Source organism: Tetrao urogallus, assembly GCF_951394365.1.
Source record: "Tetrao urogallus genome assembly, chromosome: 8".
NCBI classification, from domain to species: domain Eukaryota; kingdom Metazoa; phylum Chordata; class Aves; order Galliformes; family Phasianidae; genus Tetrao; species Tetrao urogallus.
The window spans coordinates 17556934-17573698 of NC_136821.1; the positions used below are offsets into that span (position 1 = coordinate 17556934).

Genomic DNA, 16765 nt, shown 5'->3' on the forward strand with positions numbered 1-16765 from the left:
ATTAAAGTATTTTCTATAATTAATGCAGCAAGATTTTTCAAGGGACTTTGGGTCTCCTTGAAGCCAAATGAAATCAGAGCTTTAGTTTATAGATTCTTTGTTAAAAGAGACAGAAAATGAAGTCTGACCTTGAAACATGCAGTCTCCCTTGCTTAATCTTTGCTGTACACTACAGCATGGGACCTCTCTGTATTCACAAGTTTAAGTATTGTTTCACAAGAAGATTACATCCTAATTTAAGAAATTTAGATGGAAGTCAATCGAGGTAACTGATCAGTTGCATGATGATAGTTAGAATTACTTCTATTTAAAAACTGCCTTTGACATACAGCTATTGTACCTGTTATATCTTTGCCTGTGAGATCAAAGATATGTCTGTGATGAAATATCTGTTCCCCATGAGGTTTTTCTTAACTGTGATCAGATCACCCCTTAAACTTTCTCTTTGATATGCTAAGTAGGTTGAGCTTCTGACCTATCTTGGTATAAAGCATGTTTTCTAGCCTGTTAATCACTGTACTCTTTTCTGCACATCCCCCATTTTTTTCAACATTCCATCTAAATTGAACTTTTTATAGTATTCCAGTAGCAACTGCAGCAGTGCTAAATACAGGGGTAATACTGCCTTCCTAGTCAATAATTTATTTATGTGAACAGGATACCATTTAGCTTTTGACTGCAGAGTTTCAGTCTCAATTTGTTAGAGTCCTGTCTGCTCCAAAGTGCCTTAGGTGCCTTGCTAAGGACCTTCTAATCACATTTCTGCATCTTGCCTCTCAGTTGCAGCTCTGCAACCTTTCACACAAGCTGCTGTGACAGTGCTTTGCAATGCCTCTGTGGCACTACTTTTCCTTTGTTCTCCTGTTTTTCATTTGCTTATTCTCATGGTGGTTTTTTGTTTTTGTTTTTGTTTTTAAATATGTTTGCAAATACAGCGTTGCTACAGCAGGTGTTCATGGAAAGCAATTGTCCCCAGTGTGAAAATCATCCCCTTCCCCCTCCAGCTTTTTCCTACTTATTTGCTGTAGCTTTTGGTTTGTATTAGGTGACCTTATAACATGCATGTATGAGCTTAAAATTCAACTGGTCATTCAGAACCCACCCTGATCAAAGCATGTCCAATTAGTGCTAATAGCTTTGTAAGTATGAAAAACCCACAGGAAGTATGAGCAGACTCTAATGAAAAATATATGGTTACTATGGGAAAAGTAGTATGGGGTAATCACCTGCTGCACCGGAAAGAACACTTAGGGGATGAAACTCACCTGGGGACCCCAGCACTTTCTCACAGCTAACTACTGTTATCAATTTTCCCTTTCCTCTCACTTTTCCTTCTTCCTTTCAATTTTTTCATTCTTAGAGATGATGTATGCTACCAAGTACACTCTTTATGCATGTGAACCTGTCTTGCTACAAATTGTCCAGTACTGATATTTAAAGCAAGGATCTTAGGTTTGCAATCTCACATTTAACTGTATTGAAATACATTTGTTTGTTTATTTTCAGTTTGCCAAACTATCCGTATTAGCTTGGAAAACCATATGATGGGAAATGATAAAAATGGAAAGATGCATCAAAATGAGTTCTGAGGAGACTTGTCTGAGATCAGTGCTACTCAAGATTTTAACTAATATGATCTTGTCAAATTTGTGAATGATACTGATCTCATAAGGGTGACAGGTAGGTCTCAGGAAATCATTACAATTTAAAAGATCCAGGAGAGTCACAAAGACGGTCAGAGAAAACGGCGCTTTTCAGGTTGGAACAGTGAACTGTGCAAATATAAAGTGAAAACCTAATGTGTTTAATGTCTGTAAAAGATTCAGGAGGCAGGAAGATCACAAGCTGAACTTGATTTAATGATGCTAGAGTTGTAAACAAAGGCAAGCACTAGCGGCAGATATATAAAGCACAAGTTACTATGCTGCAGCACAGTCCTTCTAGACTGCCTCTTGCCAGCTTAACCCAACCAGCAGGTGAGACAGGGAGGTGAAATGCTTGGATGTGGCTTCTGTGCCATAAGAAGGATGTTTATGAGCAAGAAAGAATACAGAAGAGAGATTTAGATCTAAAAAATAAATCTTCAGAGAAAAAACATGATGGAAAAAAGATTGAAAGTGAAGAGAACAGAGCATGGTAACTTGAGTGCAGTCTCTAAATATCTCGGAGACACTGATTAAGGTTGGGGAATAATTTATTTTTCAGGCCTGTGGTGAAGCTGATAAGAACAATAAACTTAAATTTCAACATAAAGTTATGTCAGACCATAAATAAACTTTTCTAAGTATGGGAGTGGTGAAGTACAAGAATGGATGTGTGGTGATAATTCTAAGCACTTCACTGGATTCTCTTACTGGAAGTCAGAAGTCTCTGATATCTGTCAGAAATGACACAATAGTCTTTGATAAACTTGCTTTGAAATATATCTTATTCTTAAGAACTGAGCCATTTATAGAACATTTTAATAACAATTATGCTGACAATACTTACTTTCATCCTCAATGTACCCCTTCCAGTCAAATGGAGTCACTGTTGAATTAACCAGTGTACCATTTTCACCAATGGTGCTGTTGAGCTGGGAAGTTATATTTGTTTCCAGAGTGAAATTTTCTGGAGGCCACTGCAGACATTTATTCCTCAAGTTGCCCATGAACAGCTGCAGCCCTATTAGTGCAAATACACTCAGACAAAACACAGTCAGGATCATAACATCCGAGAGCTTCTTCACGGACTGAATTAGGGCTCCCACAATAGTCTTCAAGCCTGAAAATGTAAAGGAATTTTTATTCTGGTGTTCAAAAGATTTTTAAAGCATAAAAAATGACAGTATCTCCCAGTAAAGTTATAGATTTCATGCAGAAGCCCAAATAAATGATCATAATGTCTGTGAAATAACACTTTTGTGAAGAGCTTTTTCACTTGTGAAAATGAATAAAAAGCCAAAGTGTATGTTCATTTGAAACAGTAAATGGAATGAGTTGCATATATTTCAAAATACTTGTTTTAATACTAAAACAAGTGACTTTGTTATTCATGCTATACATGAATCTTGCAGAAAAGTCTTCTTTCTTTTTGTTTGTCAATACCTCTTGCCCCAAACCTTTGCTATTAACAGTTTTATAACATACTAGAATTAGAAGACAGTAGTAAAGAGCCTGTTTATAAAAAAATTCAGTTAAATTTAATGCTATAAAACTGGAGATGGTTTGGAAAATCATAGAAGTTTAAGATAATAAATCCCCCATGCAATGCCCATGCTATTCTTTATTATCTTATTCCATTAACTTTGTTACTTAATCAACATTTAAAACAGTTCTATTTTTAAGACACAAAATCCACAACAAATACCACACAACATCATGTAGGTAAAATACATATGGGTAAGAAAACTTCAGGGTAACTGATATTCATTGAATGTGGAGAAGAAAGCTTGACATCAGAAGGTGAAAACCACACACACTTTGTATTGCAATGTCTCATGCAAGAATCTGTTAAACTCAAAGGCTGATTTCAAAAGGAAAGAGCTCATGTTAAAAAGCAATGAATCAGAGATTTCAGTAAATTCTGATATCTTCCAATTCCTGCTTTTTTTTTTTTTTTTTTTCTTTTTTTTTGTGGAAAGAAATAAGGCTTATGCTTCAAAAATGTGAGTATAGCCTTTGTGGAACAACAGTCAGCCTCAGTGTTTAACCTAGCTCTCACCTGGAATGACTGATATTGTTTTCAAAGCTCGGAGAACTCTGAATGTTCTCAGCGCTGAGACATTGCCCAGGTCCACAAACTCTGTCACATATCTGTAATAGGGGAGTTCACACACAAACACAATGACAGGATAAAAAGGAACAGTTGGGAGGTACAAGGGGCCTAACACCTTACACCAGTTACTTCTTACCTGGGATTACAGAAATAGTTTTCAAAGCTCTCAATACTCTGAAAGTTCGAAGAGCTGAAACATTGCCTAGGTTTACAAATTCTGTTACATACCTGTAGGATTAAATCACAGTTATTCAGAATTTAGGCAAAGTTTATGCTACTTACTTGGGTCTTTCATCAAGACCACTTTGGCGTTTTTAGCAAAAAATTAAATAGCAACAGTCAGAGGTTTACCTTTCATTGCAGTTTGCCTTGCATTAATATGCTTTCAGGGCCTTCAGTTAATTTTAACTTCTCTGAAGTGAATCACAGTGATTTAACTTTGAAAGCCTAAAATTTATCTAGACTAGATTGGTAAGTTTGTGGAATGAAGTCAAAGGGATGCTCCTTTTCTGCTCAGAGAAAAAAACGCAGGACATGAAATTAGCCTAATACTAACTGGACTAATGGCTTTCGCAGTATTTATGTTTTACATCAATATATTCACATTAGAATGTGAAAATTGTTTTAGACAAAGTAAATTCATAGAAGTATTTCTATTTGATGAAATTTATATGTATTGATACTAATTTCATGCCCTTTTTGCCCTTCACTTTTGAAGAAAAAGAAAAAAACAAAAACTTACGCAAAGGTAATGACAGTGAAATCGAGCCAGTTCCATGGATCTCGAAGAAAAGTAAAATCTTCTAAGCAAAAGCCTCTTGCAATAATTTTTATAAGCGACTCAAACGTATATATTCCAGTGAAGGTGTACCTGGAAAATATCAGAAAAATTAATTGAAATAAGTAATAATATTCTACACTTGCACTGAAAAGAAATGTGGTAAAAAGCAGTGTCTTCTGACATGCTTTATACTTACTGTATATATTTTTTAATTCATGCACATTAAATACAGAATTATTGATCTTATGCATAAATCAAAGAAATAAAACCATAAAATAGATAACATTTTTTTAAAATTATCAGTGACACTCAGTTTAAAATTATACTACATCCATTCTGTGATCCAAGAACATTGTAAGCATAAGATACTGGATACTGTCAGAACCACTAAAATCGAATCCAACTAGTATTAACTTTAGAAGAGGGAGAATACAAGCATGCACATAAGTTTCACTTTAATACATTTCACTTTAAGAATACATTTGGATATATGCTGTCTTTACCTGGTATCTACAAATAGCCACAGTTCTACTCTTAATGTAGTGGCATTAACACATGGTGTAGATGCTAAACCATGAAGATAATAAAGAACTAGTGGAATCCAAGTACAACAATATCCATAAATAACTTCTATTTTTGTCAACCCAAATATTCTCCCAGAAATAGATTTGAATAATTATCCAACATTTCTACATAGTATAGAGAGGAAATACTATTACTATCTCATGATAGTTCCAGCCAGCACACAACTGCAGTTGCAAGCATATTGGCTTACTGAGGAACTGTCAGAGGCATGGATATCTTTAAGTAAAATGCACAACTTACTCTACATTCTTGGTCCAGTCCGGAGGGTTACTCATGGTCATAAACACACAGTTGGTCAAAATAGTGCACATAATAAGCATGCTGAATAATGTAAATCATAGTTAAGGGAATTACAATAGCAATTCAAGCAATGTCACATCAACCATAGATTTTAAGTGCAGTAAAATATTACCATTTGTAATTGTGTAGACTAAAACCTGATCCAAAGTAGCCACACGATGGCAGCAGAAAATAGGCAATACTACATACACCTTTATGCCAAACGTTTGACTTTAATTTTTCCTCTAGTCATCTTTTTATATGTTATATTCCTTAAAAATACTTGCATGAAAAGTATTTACAAATGAAGTTGCATGTAAGAGCCCAAGAATTTTAATTTCATTAAAAAAAAAATAATAGGTACATAGCATTTTTTAGTTTGAGGGTTTTTTGTTTTGTTTTGTTTTTTGTTTTTTTAGCATAAAAATATAACTAAGCAAACAAAAGAGCAACCTTCACTGTAAATGAAAGAGGAGGAGGAAAAGTTACATTTCAACCTAAATTTTGCAGAAAATTTGTGCTAGCATTCAGATAATTACTTAAAGCATTCAGACTCAAGCATATACTTTCAAGTTAACATTCAAATCACAGGGAAGGATTTACCTGCCCAATTTCTGTAGGTGACATTTATCTAAATTGTTGAATAAGCAGTAAATATAGCGATACCTTTCATTAAAGTGACAACTCATTTGGGGGATTACATTGTCATACAAGCTTTGAATAGCAAAAATCATTGTTATTTGCGTAGAATAATTAATTATTATCCTATATGGTGCTTGTGTGCACAGTCCACAGGCAGGATTCAAGATTCTGAATTTATTTAATTGAGAAATTTCCTTGTCCAAAGAGAATTAATTTTGGTAGTTGAAAAACATGGAGATATCTCCCGGAAGTTTCATTTATCTCATAAAACAAAGTACATAAAATGTAGTTAGAAATACAGCACCCTGGAAAACAAACAAGATTCTTATTTTAGGAATATTCTTAAAAAGGCAGAAATGTGATCTATGCCAGTAGGATAAACACTATCCATTCAGATAACATTCTTGGTGCTAAATACATATGTTTGATGCTGAAGCATAAAGAAGGCTGTCATGACTTTTATAGGGCTAAGCAAAGAGCTCTATCACCATGTATATCACATACAAAACTACTTAGAAAGAATGTTAAATCAAAATGGCCAGTGTTCAGAAGTGAGGAATCAGACTGAAGAAGGCCTAAAAAACTCCTTTGGTAGACATGAAGCACTGCCTTCTCTGAGCAAATCAGCACTGTGCATCAAATCGAATTTGCCATAAGGATCTCTTCCTTCTTTATTCTATATCTTTCAGCTATGTAGGAAATGAAGTATCTACAAAAATCTAAATCTTGGATCCTTATGAATTTTAGGAACAAAGCTGGGAGACGTTTGTAGCTTCAGTTAAAGAAGTTAAATGCCTTTTTGGGAGAGTTGAGTTTTTAGTTCTGTGTGGTACATTGTGGGTTTACAGCTCTGTATCATTAATAACAAAGGCCACAGGTAGGTTCTTGCACACTGCTCAGTCTGTACACAACTCACCATGGGTTTGATTTGCATGGCCAAAGTGCTGTTCACTCTTAAAGGGAACAGATGAACAGATGCTCAGCTGGGATAATGTACTTTGAAGTCTTAAACCTGGCCATGCTTTCCCATATGAGAACCTCAAACATAATTGGTACATTCAGTGCCTGTGCCTCTTTTTCCACTTCTCTCACATTTTGAGTGTATTACAATCTCAAACTTCCCTTAATTTAGTATTTTATATTATATAAGAATACAACTATACACATATGTGAACAATTCTGATATATAGTGATTTGTTTTTCACACTCTTCCTGCACAGTAACGGTTTTCATTTAGAGCTACTGCTCAACCTCAAGCCAGCCACTTCCTGGAACAGATGAAGTGGCCTACTGCCTGATAGACTTTGTGGAAGATGCAAATCTGGAAAAAAAAAAAAAACAGAAAACAAAAAACACTGCTAGTTGGTTTTCCAGATAGCTCCTGGTAGTGAGAAAATACTGAATATCACTAATTTCAGTTTCCAAAGGCTAGCTAGCATAGAGATACTTTCCAAGGTACCACTTTTTCTCTTATGCTTCTCCTTGATCCTTTCTAATACTCCTTGCACCCTGCAACTCCAGCCACTGTTGCCTGCATTTTTTTGTCTTCTCACCCCCCATCTCTTCTAACTTTTCCATTTGTTCCCATTCATTGCATAAGTCTGGCCATCCTCCATCACTCTTGTGTTGCCTTCAAAACTGAATAATTTACCTTGAGTCAAGCAGGCAGAATACCAGGGGGTGAGTCAGCAGAGAAATTCATGCTGTTACCAATTCTTGGGGACTGCTATTACAATAGGTACCAACAGTAAAGTAAGAACAATATCAGAAGTCTCAGAGCTCTAGAAGAGACACACTCTGACTCCTTGCTGAGTGAACAACATCTGATTGTGTGTCTGGGCACATGTGGTTGGAGCCCCATATACAGAGGTTCAGGGATTTCAGAGGACATGTATGTGGAGATTCTCCAAGATGCACCAGTTTCACTGTGCTCAAAATACATCTTTTGCACTGAAAGCAAAAGGCACTGTTCTTTTACAGAGACTACAATGCCAAACTCCTGCCTCAAAGCAGGGCTGTAGAGTTTACTGATAAAAATCATAGGATTAGTAAAAATAGTAAACAACATTACTGCCTATTTTTTTTTTTTTTTTATCTTATAAGCTAACCTTGACAAAATATAAGTATCCAAAACCTAAAATGCATTATGGAACACTGTAGGTGACCAAAGACATTAATACTTGCAGTGTTTGCTTTGTATTAAATTAAAAACAAATAAACAAACAAAAAACCCACAAACCTGTCCTTCCATTTAAGATAAAACAAACAAACAAAACAAAACAAAACAAACAAAAAAACCACTTCTGTATTTAAGACAAAAATAACTTCAATCTGACAGTACTGGCTCCGTTTTCTCACCATCATCACCATGATGCTTGCAGGTCTGTCAGGTCCCTTACTGTCCCCAGCTGCTCCCTTCTTTCCAGGCACTTTCCATCCCTCCTCTTATTGCTTTAACTTTGAGAGAGCTTAGAGGAAAAGGTCTACTGAATCAGCAGCAGTCCTCCATTTTATTCTTCTTAGCCAAATACTTAGAAAATATGTAGAAAATTGCCCCAGCAATCTCTAGTAAGTCTTAGACTTCTGCCTTTGAGTAACTGCTCTACTTTTACTGTTATGCTAACGTTTCCATGTGGTGATTGCTTTCCCACTCCTGGCGTTGTGCAAGAAGTTGCACAAAAACCTCATTCTCTAGAAATGTCCATCAGCTGTTATGAACATCAGGCACCAATCTAGATACCAGACTAAAACCTTGTATCATGCACAGTCCCATCAGTTATGATCCCCCAATCATTAATCATTTGCACATACAAAGACATTGCAAACTGCCTGCTATGCTGCTGCTGCTGCTTTCTGGAAGTGGCTTATGATATTTCCAATTAACTAGATTGCAAAATTTTAAAATAGAGAGCTTTTCTGGAATTTATGAGTACAAAATGCTTTCATTACTAAATATAATTTCTACTATTGATAGGCTTCATAGCACAAAAAAAGAATCAGGAGCATGTAACAATTTAATATTAACATAAATCTGGAGAAATTTTTCTGAAATATTCCTGCATATTTAAATTGTCTTTAAATTAACAAGACTGTTTTAAAAAATGAAAAAGATTTACAAATCCAGAGATTAGTGATTTTTCTAATCCATCTGTAAATTTCTATAATTAAAGTATCAAAATTTGACAGGATAGCTATGATGTATTTGAATAATATAATCAAATGTATTTAAATAATATATTCAAATTTCCTTGTATTGATAGAAACTTACCATAATTCTAATGCTGAAAAAAAATAATAACATATGAAAAACTTCTATTTGCAATGAAATAGAAACATGAGGTTTTTTTCATGAACTAAATTGCAAAAGGATATGAATGTACCAAAATTTTAATAGCTATTTTTCTAAGAGGATTGAATGGAGTTAAAATGTACAGGGCAGAGGTGGCACTGAATCGGAATATTGCCTTCCCTTTATTCAATACTATAAAAGTCTGAAAAAGAAAAACAAAAATTTTTGTAAGTTTGTATTCACTGTAGATGCTTATTTTAAACCTTTTTAAATGACAGTCAGCAAATTCATGAATTTTTGAATAGTTAATATACAAAACGCATGACACACTTTTGAAATAAAACTTACTGCCAGTACTTACCTGATGTCCAAAAATATAATTTTAAATATAGAACATTCATTTCACTAATGCTTTTGTAATACTGCTTTGTTAAGCAATATCAGTTATATTATTCACTTCTTGTAGCAAAAGATGCAGAAATGATTAACAAAAATTTTAATTGTGTTTATAGTTTCCAAAGCTTGTGCTAAGGATAAAGAGAAATAGGAATAACACATGTAGTCATGAATCTCTGAGGACTGTGGGCATCCAAGTATACCTTACCTGAGGAGAATAAGAAACACATCCCAGATGACCACCCTGCAAAACTGCATTTTAAAGGTGTAAATCCTTCCCAGAACACATACATCGTGTTAGATTTTATTTTAACCACTAACAAGTGCATAAAATTCAGGGAAACTTTGAAAAAAATTGCTTACACTGCAGCCCATTGTGGCTGCAACAACTGACAATACAACATTGGAAATGCAGCCTGCCAAGTTGCTTTGTGGCACTGAGGTGATCTTCAAATGTAGAAACAAACAAAAAGAGAACAAAAAGCACTGCAGAAGGAAGAATTGGTAATTTGGAAGAGATCTGCATGCACAAGGATTACTGCCTAAATTCAAGCAGAATTAAAGGTATTGAAGAAACCAGCAATGAGAAATCTCTAAAATTGCTTTTTCTGTTTTGTTAGGGTTGTTTATTCTTGGACAAACTATGATAAAGCTTCCTTGCTTATCATTACATTGCTGAAGAAGTGATCCGTAAGCTAGGATGCCACTGGAAATGTGAGAAAGGAGATACTGATCTCTTCTGGTTATCTGTGAAGGTGGAGCAAGACATGAAGTTTACTGACTGATGGCAAGCAGTGTACAGAACTATTTCTGGGAAGGCTATAAGTCTGAGAAAAACATGTCAAGAATTTTCAAGGAAGACAGCTCTTCAGTCTGCTTATATTCACGATGCTTAGTGTGTACAGACCAGGAAGTAATGATACCAATTGCTAGCAGCATCCAGGAGGCAGAGGGAGTTGCAGAAATAATGGTTTCCACAAGCCTGTGGTGGATACCAAGAACAGAAGGCAGAGTAGAAGGGGATGAGCACTGAGTGCTCTCCCAGCCCTAAATCACTTTCTGTCTTCTTCCCTGAGCTGCCTCTGTTCTGGCTCTATGCAGCACACCCGGTAACACAGATCAAAGCCCTTAATACTAAGTGTCATTAACACTGAATCTTGAACACCAACTCAATATATGTAGAAAAGCTATGAGAGATGTATTTGTTTTTCCTGCTTCTGCACAGAGATGGAGAATCTGCAGGATGAAACCGAACAACAGGATAAGAACTGAGCTAATGCTCCTAAATTATATTTCCAGTTAGATTACAGATAACAAATGACCTTTCAAGGGTAACTGCAGTTCACTTGACCTTGAATTAAGGTTTCATTTTAAATATGTGAGTAGCCAAACAGATGAATTATGGGTTTTGGTACCATTTATCAAGGGGCATGGTGAATTTTCCCTCTCAGATCTGGCCCCAGCCCCCAGGCCTCACAGCTCACAATAACAGCTTCTGCAGCTATGAGGTAGTTGAGAAAATATAATAAAAGTCACACTTCCTACCAGCTTGCATCTAAAACTACACCACCTACATTTAGCCAACCTACATCTTTTTAAAAATCTTTGAACACAAGCCTATTAAACATACATTTCTTTTCTAACGTGCCTTATGGAAAATAACAGCATGCTGGCACCACTCCAGTTTCAGTTGAAAGCTGCTGCTATTTTAGTTGTTCCACTTTCTGCTGCCCTGCATAAGCAGAACCAGCAAAACTTACAATTTCTATTTCAGTTTTAATTTTTCATCCAAAAACATTTCTGTGATGGGAACCTTGAAAATGACTGCATTGGTCCACTGACTTCTAGTCTTTAAAATGAATTAAAATTGTATCTTGTCAAGAATTTTCCTAAAAATGCAGAAACAGGGATTACAGCTAATGTCCAACTCCTGCGTAAGCTTCCTGCATTTGCACCCAGTCTCATTCCAGATGCAAGGCAGTGTGCAGGGAGTGTGGATGAATATGAAACATTCCACCCAAATCTGACACAACAAAGTAGATATACTCTGAGAAATAAATTCTAAATAAATTATAAGATTAATATTCATATGTGGAAGATTATGTATACTTTCCAGGGTTTTTGTTTCATAAAGGGCTTTATCATTTTATAAAGGCTCAGACTCAAAGTATTCCAGTGTAAATTTAAATTCAATGAAATACCTAAAGAGAAGGGTCTAATTTGCAGCTTTGTGCCTGTAAACTGGCTTCCAGCTCTGTAATTTTTGCCATATTTGACCCAAACTGAGAAACTGTAGTCTTACCAGGGCTACCAGGAGGAAGAAAGTGCTTCAAAGCCAAAACTCTCATTTGGCTTTGAAACAGCTTCTTGAAGGCTGAGCACTACTGCATTGCATTACCACTTCCCATGGTTAGATAAACACTATCTCAAAACCCACAGCACCTTCTGTAGTGCCAGCTTCTTAGTCTTAGCACCCAAATAGTTTCTCAGGGAAAGCCCTAGAGAGGGCCAGCACAAGAGACTTGTGGCATTTCTGAAATTGGCATTTTCTTGTTTTGTGGTTGTCTGTTGAAAGTATTTTTTTTTTTCTAGCTAGATCTTAGTTTTTCTGTGTTACTGTGTTACTCTGTAACTTTTATCTTCAAAATTCTTTCATTTGAAACTATAAAAGATATTTAAGATCACCAGTGCATTCACTTTTTCTTATGTTAAGTAAAATGATTTTACAGGTTTTTTTGTTTCCTTCTGCAAGACAAATCAAGTCTGGGAATCCAGGAAGTATGGTTTGATAGGATTAGGCAACTGGTGTAACCAAGGACAAAAGGACAGAGCTTTTCTGACAGGCATCAATCAGCAAGAGGCAGGGTGGGCAGAGGCAATCAGCAGCAATGCTAAATCTACACTATAGCAGGAGAAAAATGAAGTAGGGCCCATTTAATTCCAGCTATTCTTTCGCTCCTTTTAAATGAAGCAGCCTAGCTTCAAGATAAAATAGCCAGACTTTAAGGTAAGAAACCAAGTGGATGAGATTTTGAAGCATGCCTGCACATGAGGATCTGAAAGGGTTCCAGCTGATCCTTTCTCAATAGATAGTGATTTGAACCTCCCTGATACTTTGTGATGGCAGCTTCACCATGAACAGGCAGTCGCCATTGTATTTGGAAAACACAGATTTGCACTTAAACAGGAGTAGAAGACAAAAAGTGAACAAAGTTTTAGAATGCTAAACTTGACAGTTCCAAAGACCAGCATTACTGAACACCATGTACAATGGCACTTCATTATAATAAAACCATAAGAACTTAAGGAGGGGTATTAAATTGTAATAGATGAATTTTGTTCCCATGGTCCAGTTTTTGGCATTAAGGCTATCTGAAGTACAGTGGAAATCTATACTGCTATTAGGTGCTATTTTTGCCTATTCCGTTCATCTTTAAGTTAATATTTATTTAATGTATTTATTGATACATCCTCTTTGGTGATAAGTTTTGCATAGAAACAAAGATACCAAAACATAATTTCAATTTGATCTCATATGCAGTACAGTGAAAAGTATCCTTCTGAAAATAAAACTGCCTGAGTATGGCAAAATAGGTGGCAGACTTCTATTAATTACTTAGTAGTTAGACCTTTAGGGAAGAGCTCAGCCCTGCTGATTCATATTATCCAGCAAAGAAGACTCCCTATTCCCCCTCCAAAGAAAGGAAAAACAACAAACAAAAAAACCCACCACCAGACCAATTAGTGTGTTGCAATACACAGATATCAAGCAACTGATGCATGATTTTCCTTATGACTCAAATTTGGAATAAAGAGGGTATTTCTACAGCCTATTAGATTTTCTGAAGAAACACAGTGAATACAATTATTAGAATCATTTGACAAACACTGTAGATAACCATTGTTGTAGCCTATTTGAACGTTTGGAAGTCAAACTTTTAGATGTTCTATGGCTGAATCAGATATCATTTATGCACATCTTAACAGAGATGATCCACAATAGCAGCATTTACTAATCCATATACTTGTCCTAACTCTTTCTAACAAATAGTAATTTTCCTTCATTCTGTATTGCTTCTTTAGACCCATGTAATTTCAGATAAATGCTTCCCCAGGCAGCAATATATAATCACTAACTATCATGCAGCAATTGTCAGGTTGTTACTTTGGGATAGTGTATGCTGCTTGACTCCTTGACCTTATAGGACAGAATTCAGAGAGGAGTAAAGAAAAATCTGCAACATGAAATGGTACAGAGGTGAACATACTAAGCGTTAAGAGTGCTTTGGCTCTTCCTGGAGTTGTTCTCTTCTGCTTCAGGCTTTTCTCTATCTCTGCTTCTGAGGCTTGCAGGACAGGATCATGAACTTCTATCAATACACTCAAAAAAGAAGCAAGATAAAAATCTTTTCAGAATTCACATAAAAGTAGATAAGAAAATCTAGGATTTAGATATTTTAATGCTGGAATTTATGTCAGGAAAACCTATTTTCCTCCCACTGAAGGAAGGAAGAATGGAGAGAATTGTAATGGGTGAGAAAACTTTTCTTGTATTTGACTGAAAAAGCTGTTTCTATTCCTATTTCGCAGAAGATTGAATCACTTGCATAGAGCAGATCCGTGGACTTGAGCACAGAGAAGAAAATGCCAGCAGGCAGTACTGCAAATGTGACTTGCCTGTAGAAGTTATTTAGCGTGCAAATAAAAAGATTCTTCCTTTCACATAGGCCAGATCTAGAAACTTGATTTAATACCTTCAGCTAGCAGACTTGCCTGATGCAGTAGGTTTTCAGCTCCACCAATGAATGGGCTAAATGGCTTGTCAATTTCTAAGGGCTCAAGAAAAGTATCTGTAGGTCATTCCTAGCACATCTTCACAGTTCTCACTGTTCAGACACAGAAGACTGACTGATTTGTCTATGAACATCCAGGATGAGTTCTGGGCAGGTAGAGATACAATTTTGTATGATTTTGTATCATAATCAGTCAGATGCAATCAGTATGGAACTCCACAAAACCTGATTTTGTAGAAACAGATCTTTCATCTTTGTAAAAGTAGAACTGAGATTTAAAGATAAGTTTTTATATACTATGAATGGCAGATAAAGGCTCTTTCAGAGTCATCAAATAATAAAGATAAAAATATTGTGCTCTCACATAGTATTTTCTCTCTTGTCAAAATCAGACTGATAAATCACATAAAATTTAGCAAGCTAAAAGACACTCAGAGCACAGCATATTGTGCAAATCAAAATAATTCGTCTTGATATTTATAGAGTTTCATAATCCCAGTATCTAATAATTAAAGCATCACCCAAGCTAGCCATCTTGCTAGGCTGTAAGCCTTTTCTGCTGTATATAGCCAGTGCAACAGAATTAGCTTGGAAGGATTCCAGAGCCTTTGAAGGCCACTTCCACCAGAAACCTTAATATCAGTTTTAGATTCTTCTTGTGATATTTCCTGCTTATCCTTATGTTTCTCTGATTCCAAAATTTTTCCTAGAATTTGAAATCACCTGATTCCTGGGACCAAAATGTTGGTTCATGCTGTTAATTTTAAATGTAAAGAACCTTAGACACAGAATTACACATGGGTGTATTCAGTTTCAGTAAATCTTCACTCTTTAAAGTTTGCAAAGTATTCAATCTATAAAATATATATGTTTGTGTAGGTTCTTTATCACTACATCTAGAATCCTTACATTTGTTTACAATCAAAGATTATGTACTGTGTTTCAGCTTTGATATAATTTTGATATAATTGTTCATTTGATACACGTTCAATTATATCAGAAGATACAAATATGTGTATATGTTGATGCATATTAAAAGAAAATGATGAAAAGTTAATATCCACTAAGGATGATGGCTTCTATTCTGTACCACTGGAGATGATGAGCACTTCGCTACTGTTTAAGAGAGCTGTGTATAGGAGTCTAGATTTTCACTCTATTTATTTATACCCTGCTACATCCACTACATAACCAAATTATACAGTCAGTCATCATGTCACATTTGCTGCCAATTTGATTGATTTAATATTAAAAATTATACAGTTGTAAAATTTCTCATTACAGAAAGCAGGAAGACTGATCTGCCAACAGCACATGAGGGTGAATGTGTTTTGAAAACATAGAATCATAGAATATCCCAAGTTGGAGAGGACCCACAAGGATGAACGAGCCCAACTCCTGGCCCCACAGAAAACCACCTATTCAAACCATATTTCTGAGAGCACTGACCTAATACTTCTTCAGCTTCAGCAGGCTTGGTGCCATGACCGCTCATTATGCATTAGCTAAATTTAATTTTTATAACTAGATGTCAAATATGTATTTACTTTCTGGGAGGTAGAATGAATATCTATCAATGGCATCAAACATTTTCTGCTCTTGTGTGCTAATTATTTTAACAATGATTAGCTGTTTCCACATTATTAGAATGGTGTTTTCCCACACTGATGTCAGTTAACAGATGAAGAAACTATTTTACTCACAGTAAGAGAATGAAACAAGTATGATAAAGCTCTCCAAACATTTTGATATGAACAGGACTGATATTAGACTCACTTTTTTGTTGATATAATATGGGTCCATATCTTCCAAGGGCTCAGACACCATTCCTGGAGGAATATCACCATATATGAATGGAAGTGTTTTTCCTGCCTCCAAATCACTGTTTGGCTTTGGCCCATTTTCATCATCGTCTTTACGATCTTGTTTAGAATTCTTAGCTTTTTCTGCAGCAATACGTTGTTCAATAGCTGCAAGAGACTCTCTAGTGAAGTATTGGAAGCTGTCTGGTCCTGGTGGTACAAGCACTGGCTGCTCCATCTTTTCATCCTGCACATTTTAATTACCATTTATTCTTCTGCATAGGAAAATACTAAAGGGAAGCAGAAAAAAAATAAACAAACATGTTACAATCATTGAATAAGAAAGTTACAACATTTATTTTGAAATCCTTTTTTTATTTTATGTTGGAATGTTAAAATATTACTTTTGGAGCAACCTACGAATACCTTCTACTTATTTCCA

At 35.5% G+C, this 16765-nt stretch overlaps 1 protein-coding gene across 1 annotated transcript in view; it reads right to left on the reverse strand.

The window, feature by feature from the left end:
• The window catches only part of LOC306949084 (sodium channel protein type 1 subunit alpha), a gene marked incomplete at both ends in the record, with an annotated part of 58396 nt that extends 41835 nt beyond the window's left edge, over positions 1–16561 (reverse strand). Inside the window, 6 exons of the mRNA XM_079538861.1 lie at positions 2491–2763; positions 3703–3794; positions 4499–4627; positions 5363–5443; positions 9398–9534; positions 16298–16561. Of these exons, the coding sequence (XP_079394987.1) occupies positions 2491–2763; positions 3703–3794; positions 4499–4627; positions 5363–5443; positions 9398–9534; positions 16298–16561 (976 nt within the window). The remainder of the gene's footprint in view (positions 1–2490; positions 2764–3702; positions 3795–4498; positions 4628–5362; positions 5444–9397; positions 9535–16297) is intronic.
• Between the last annotated feature and the right edge of the window lie 204 nt (positions 16562–16765).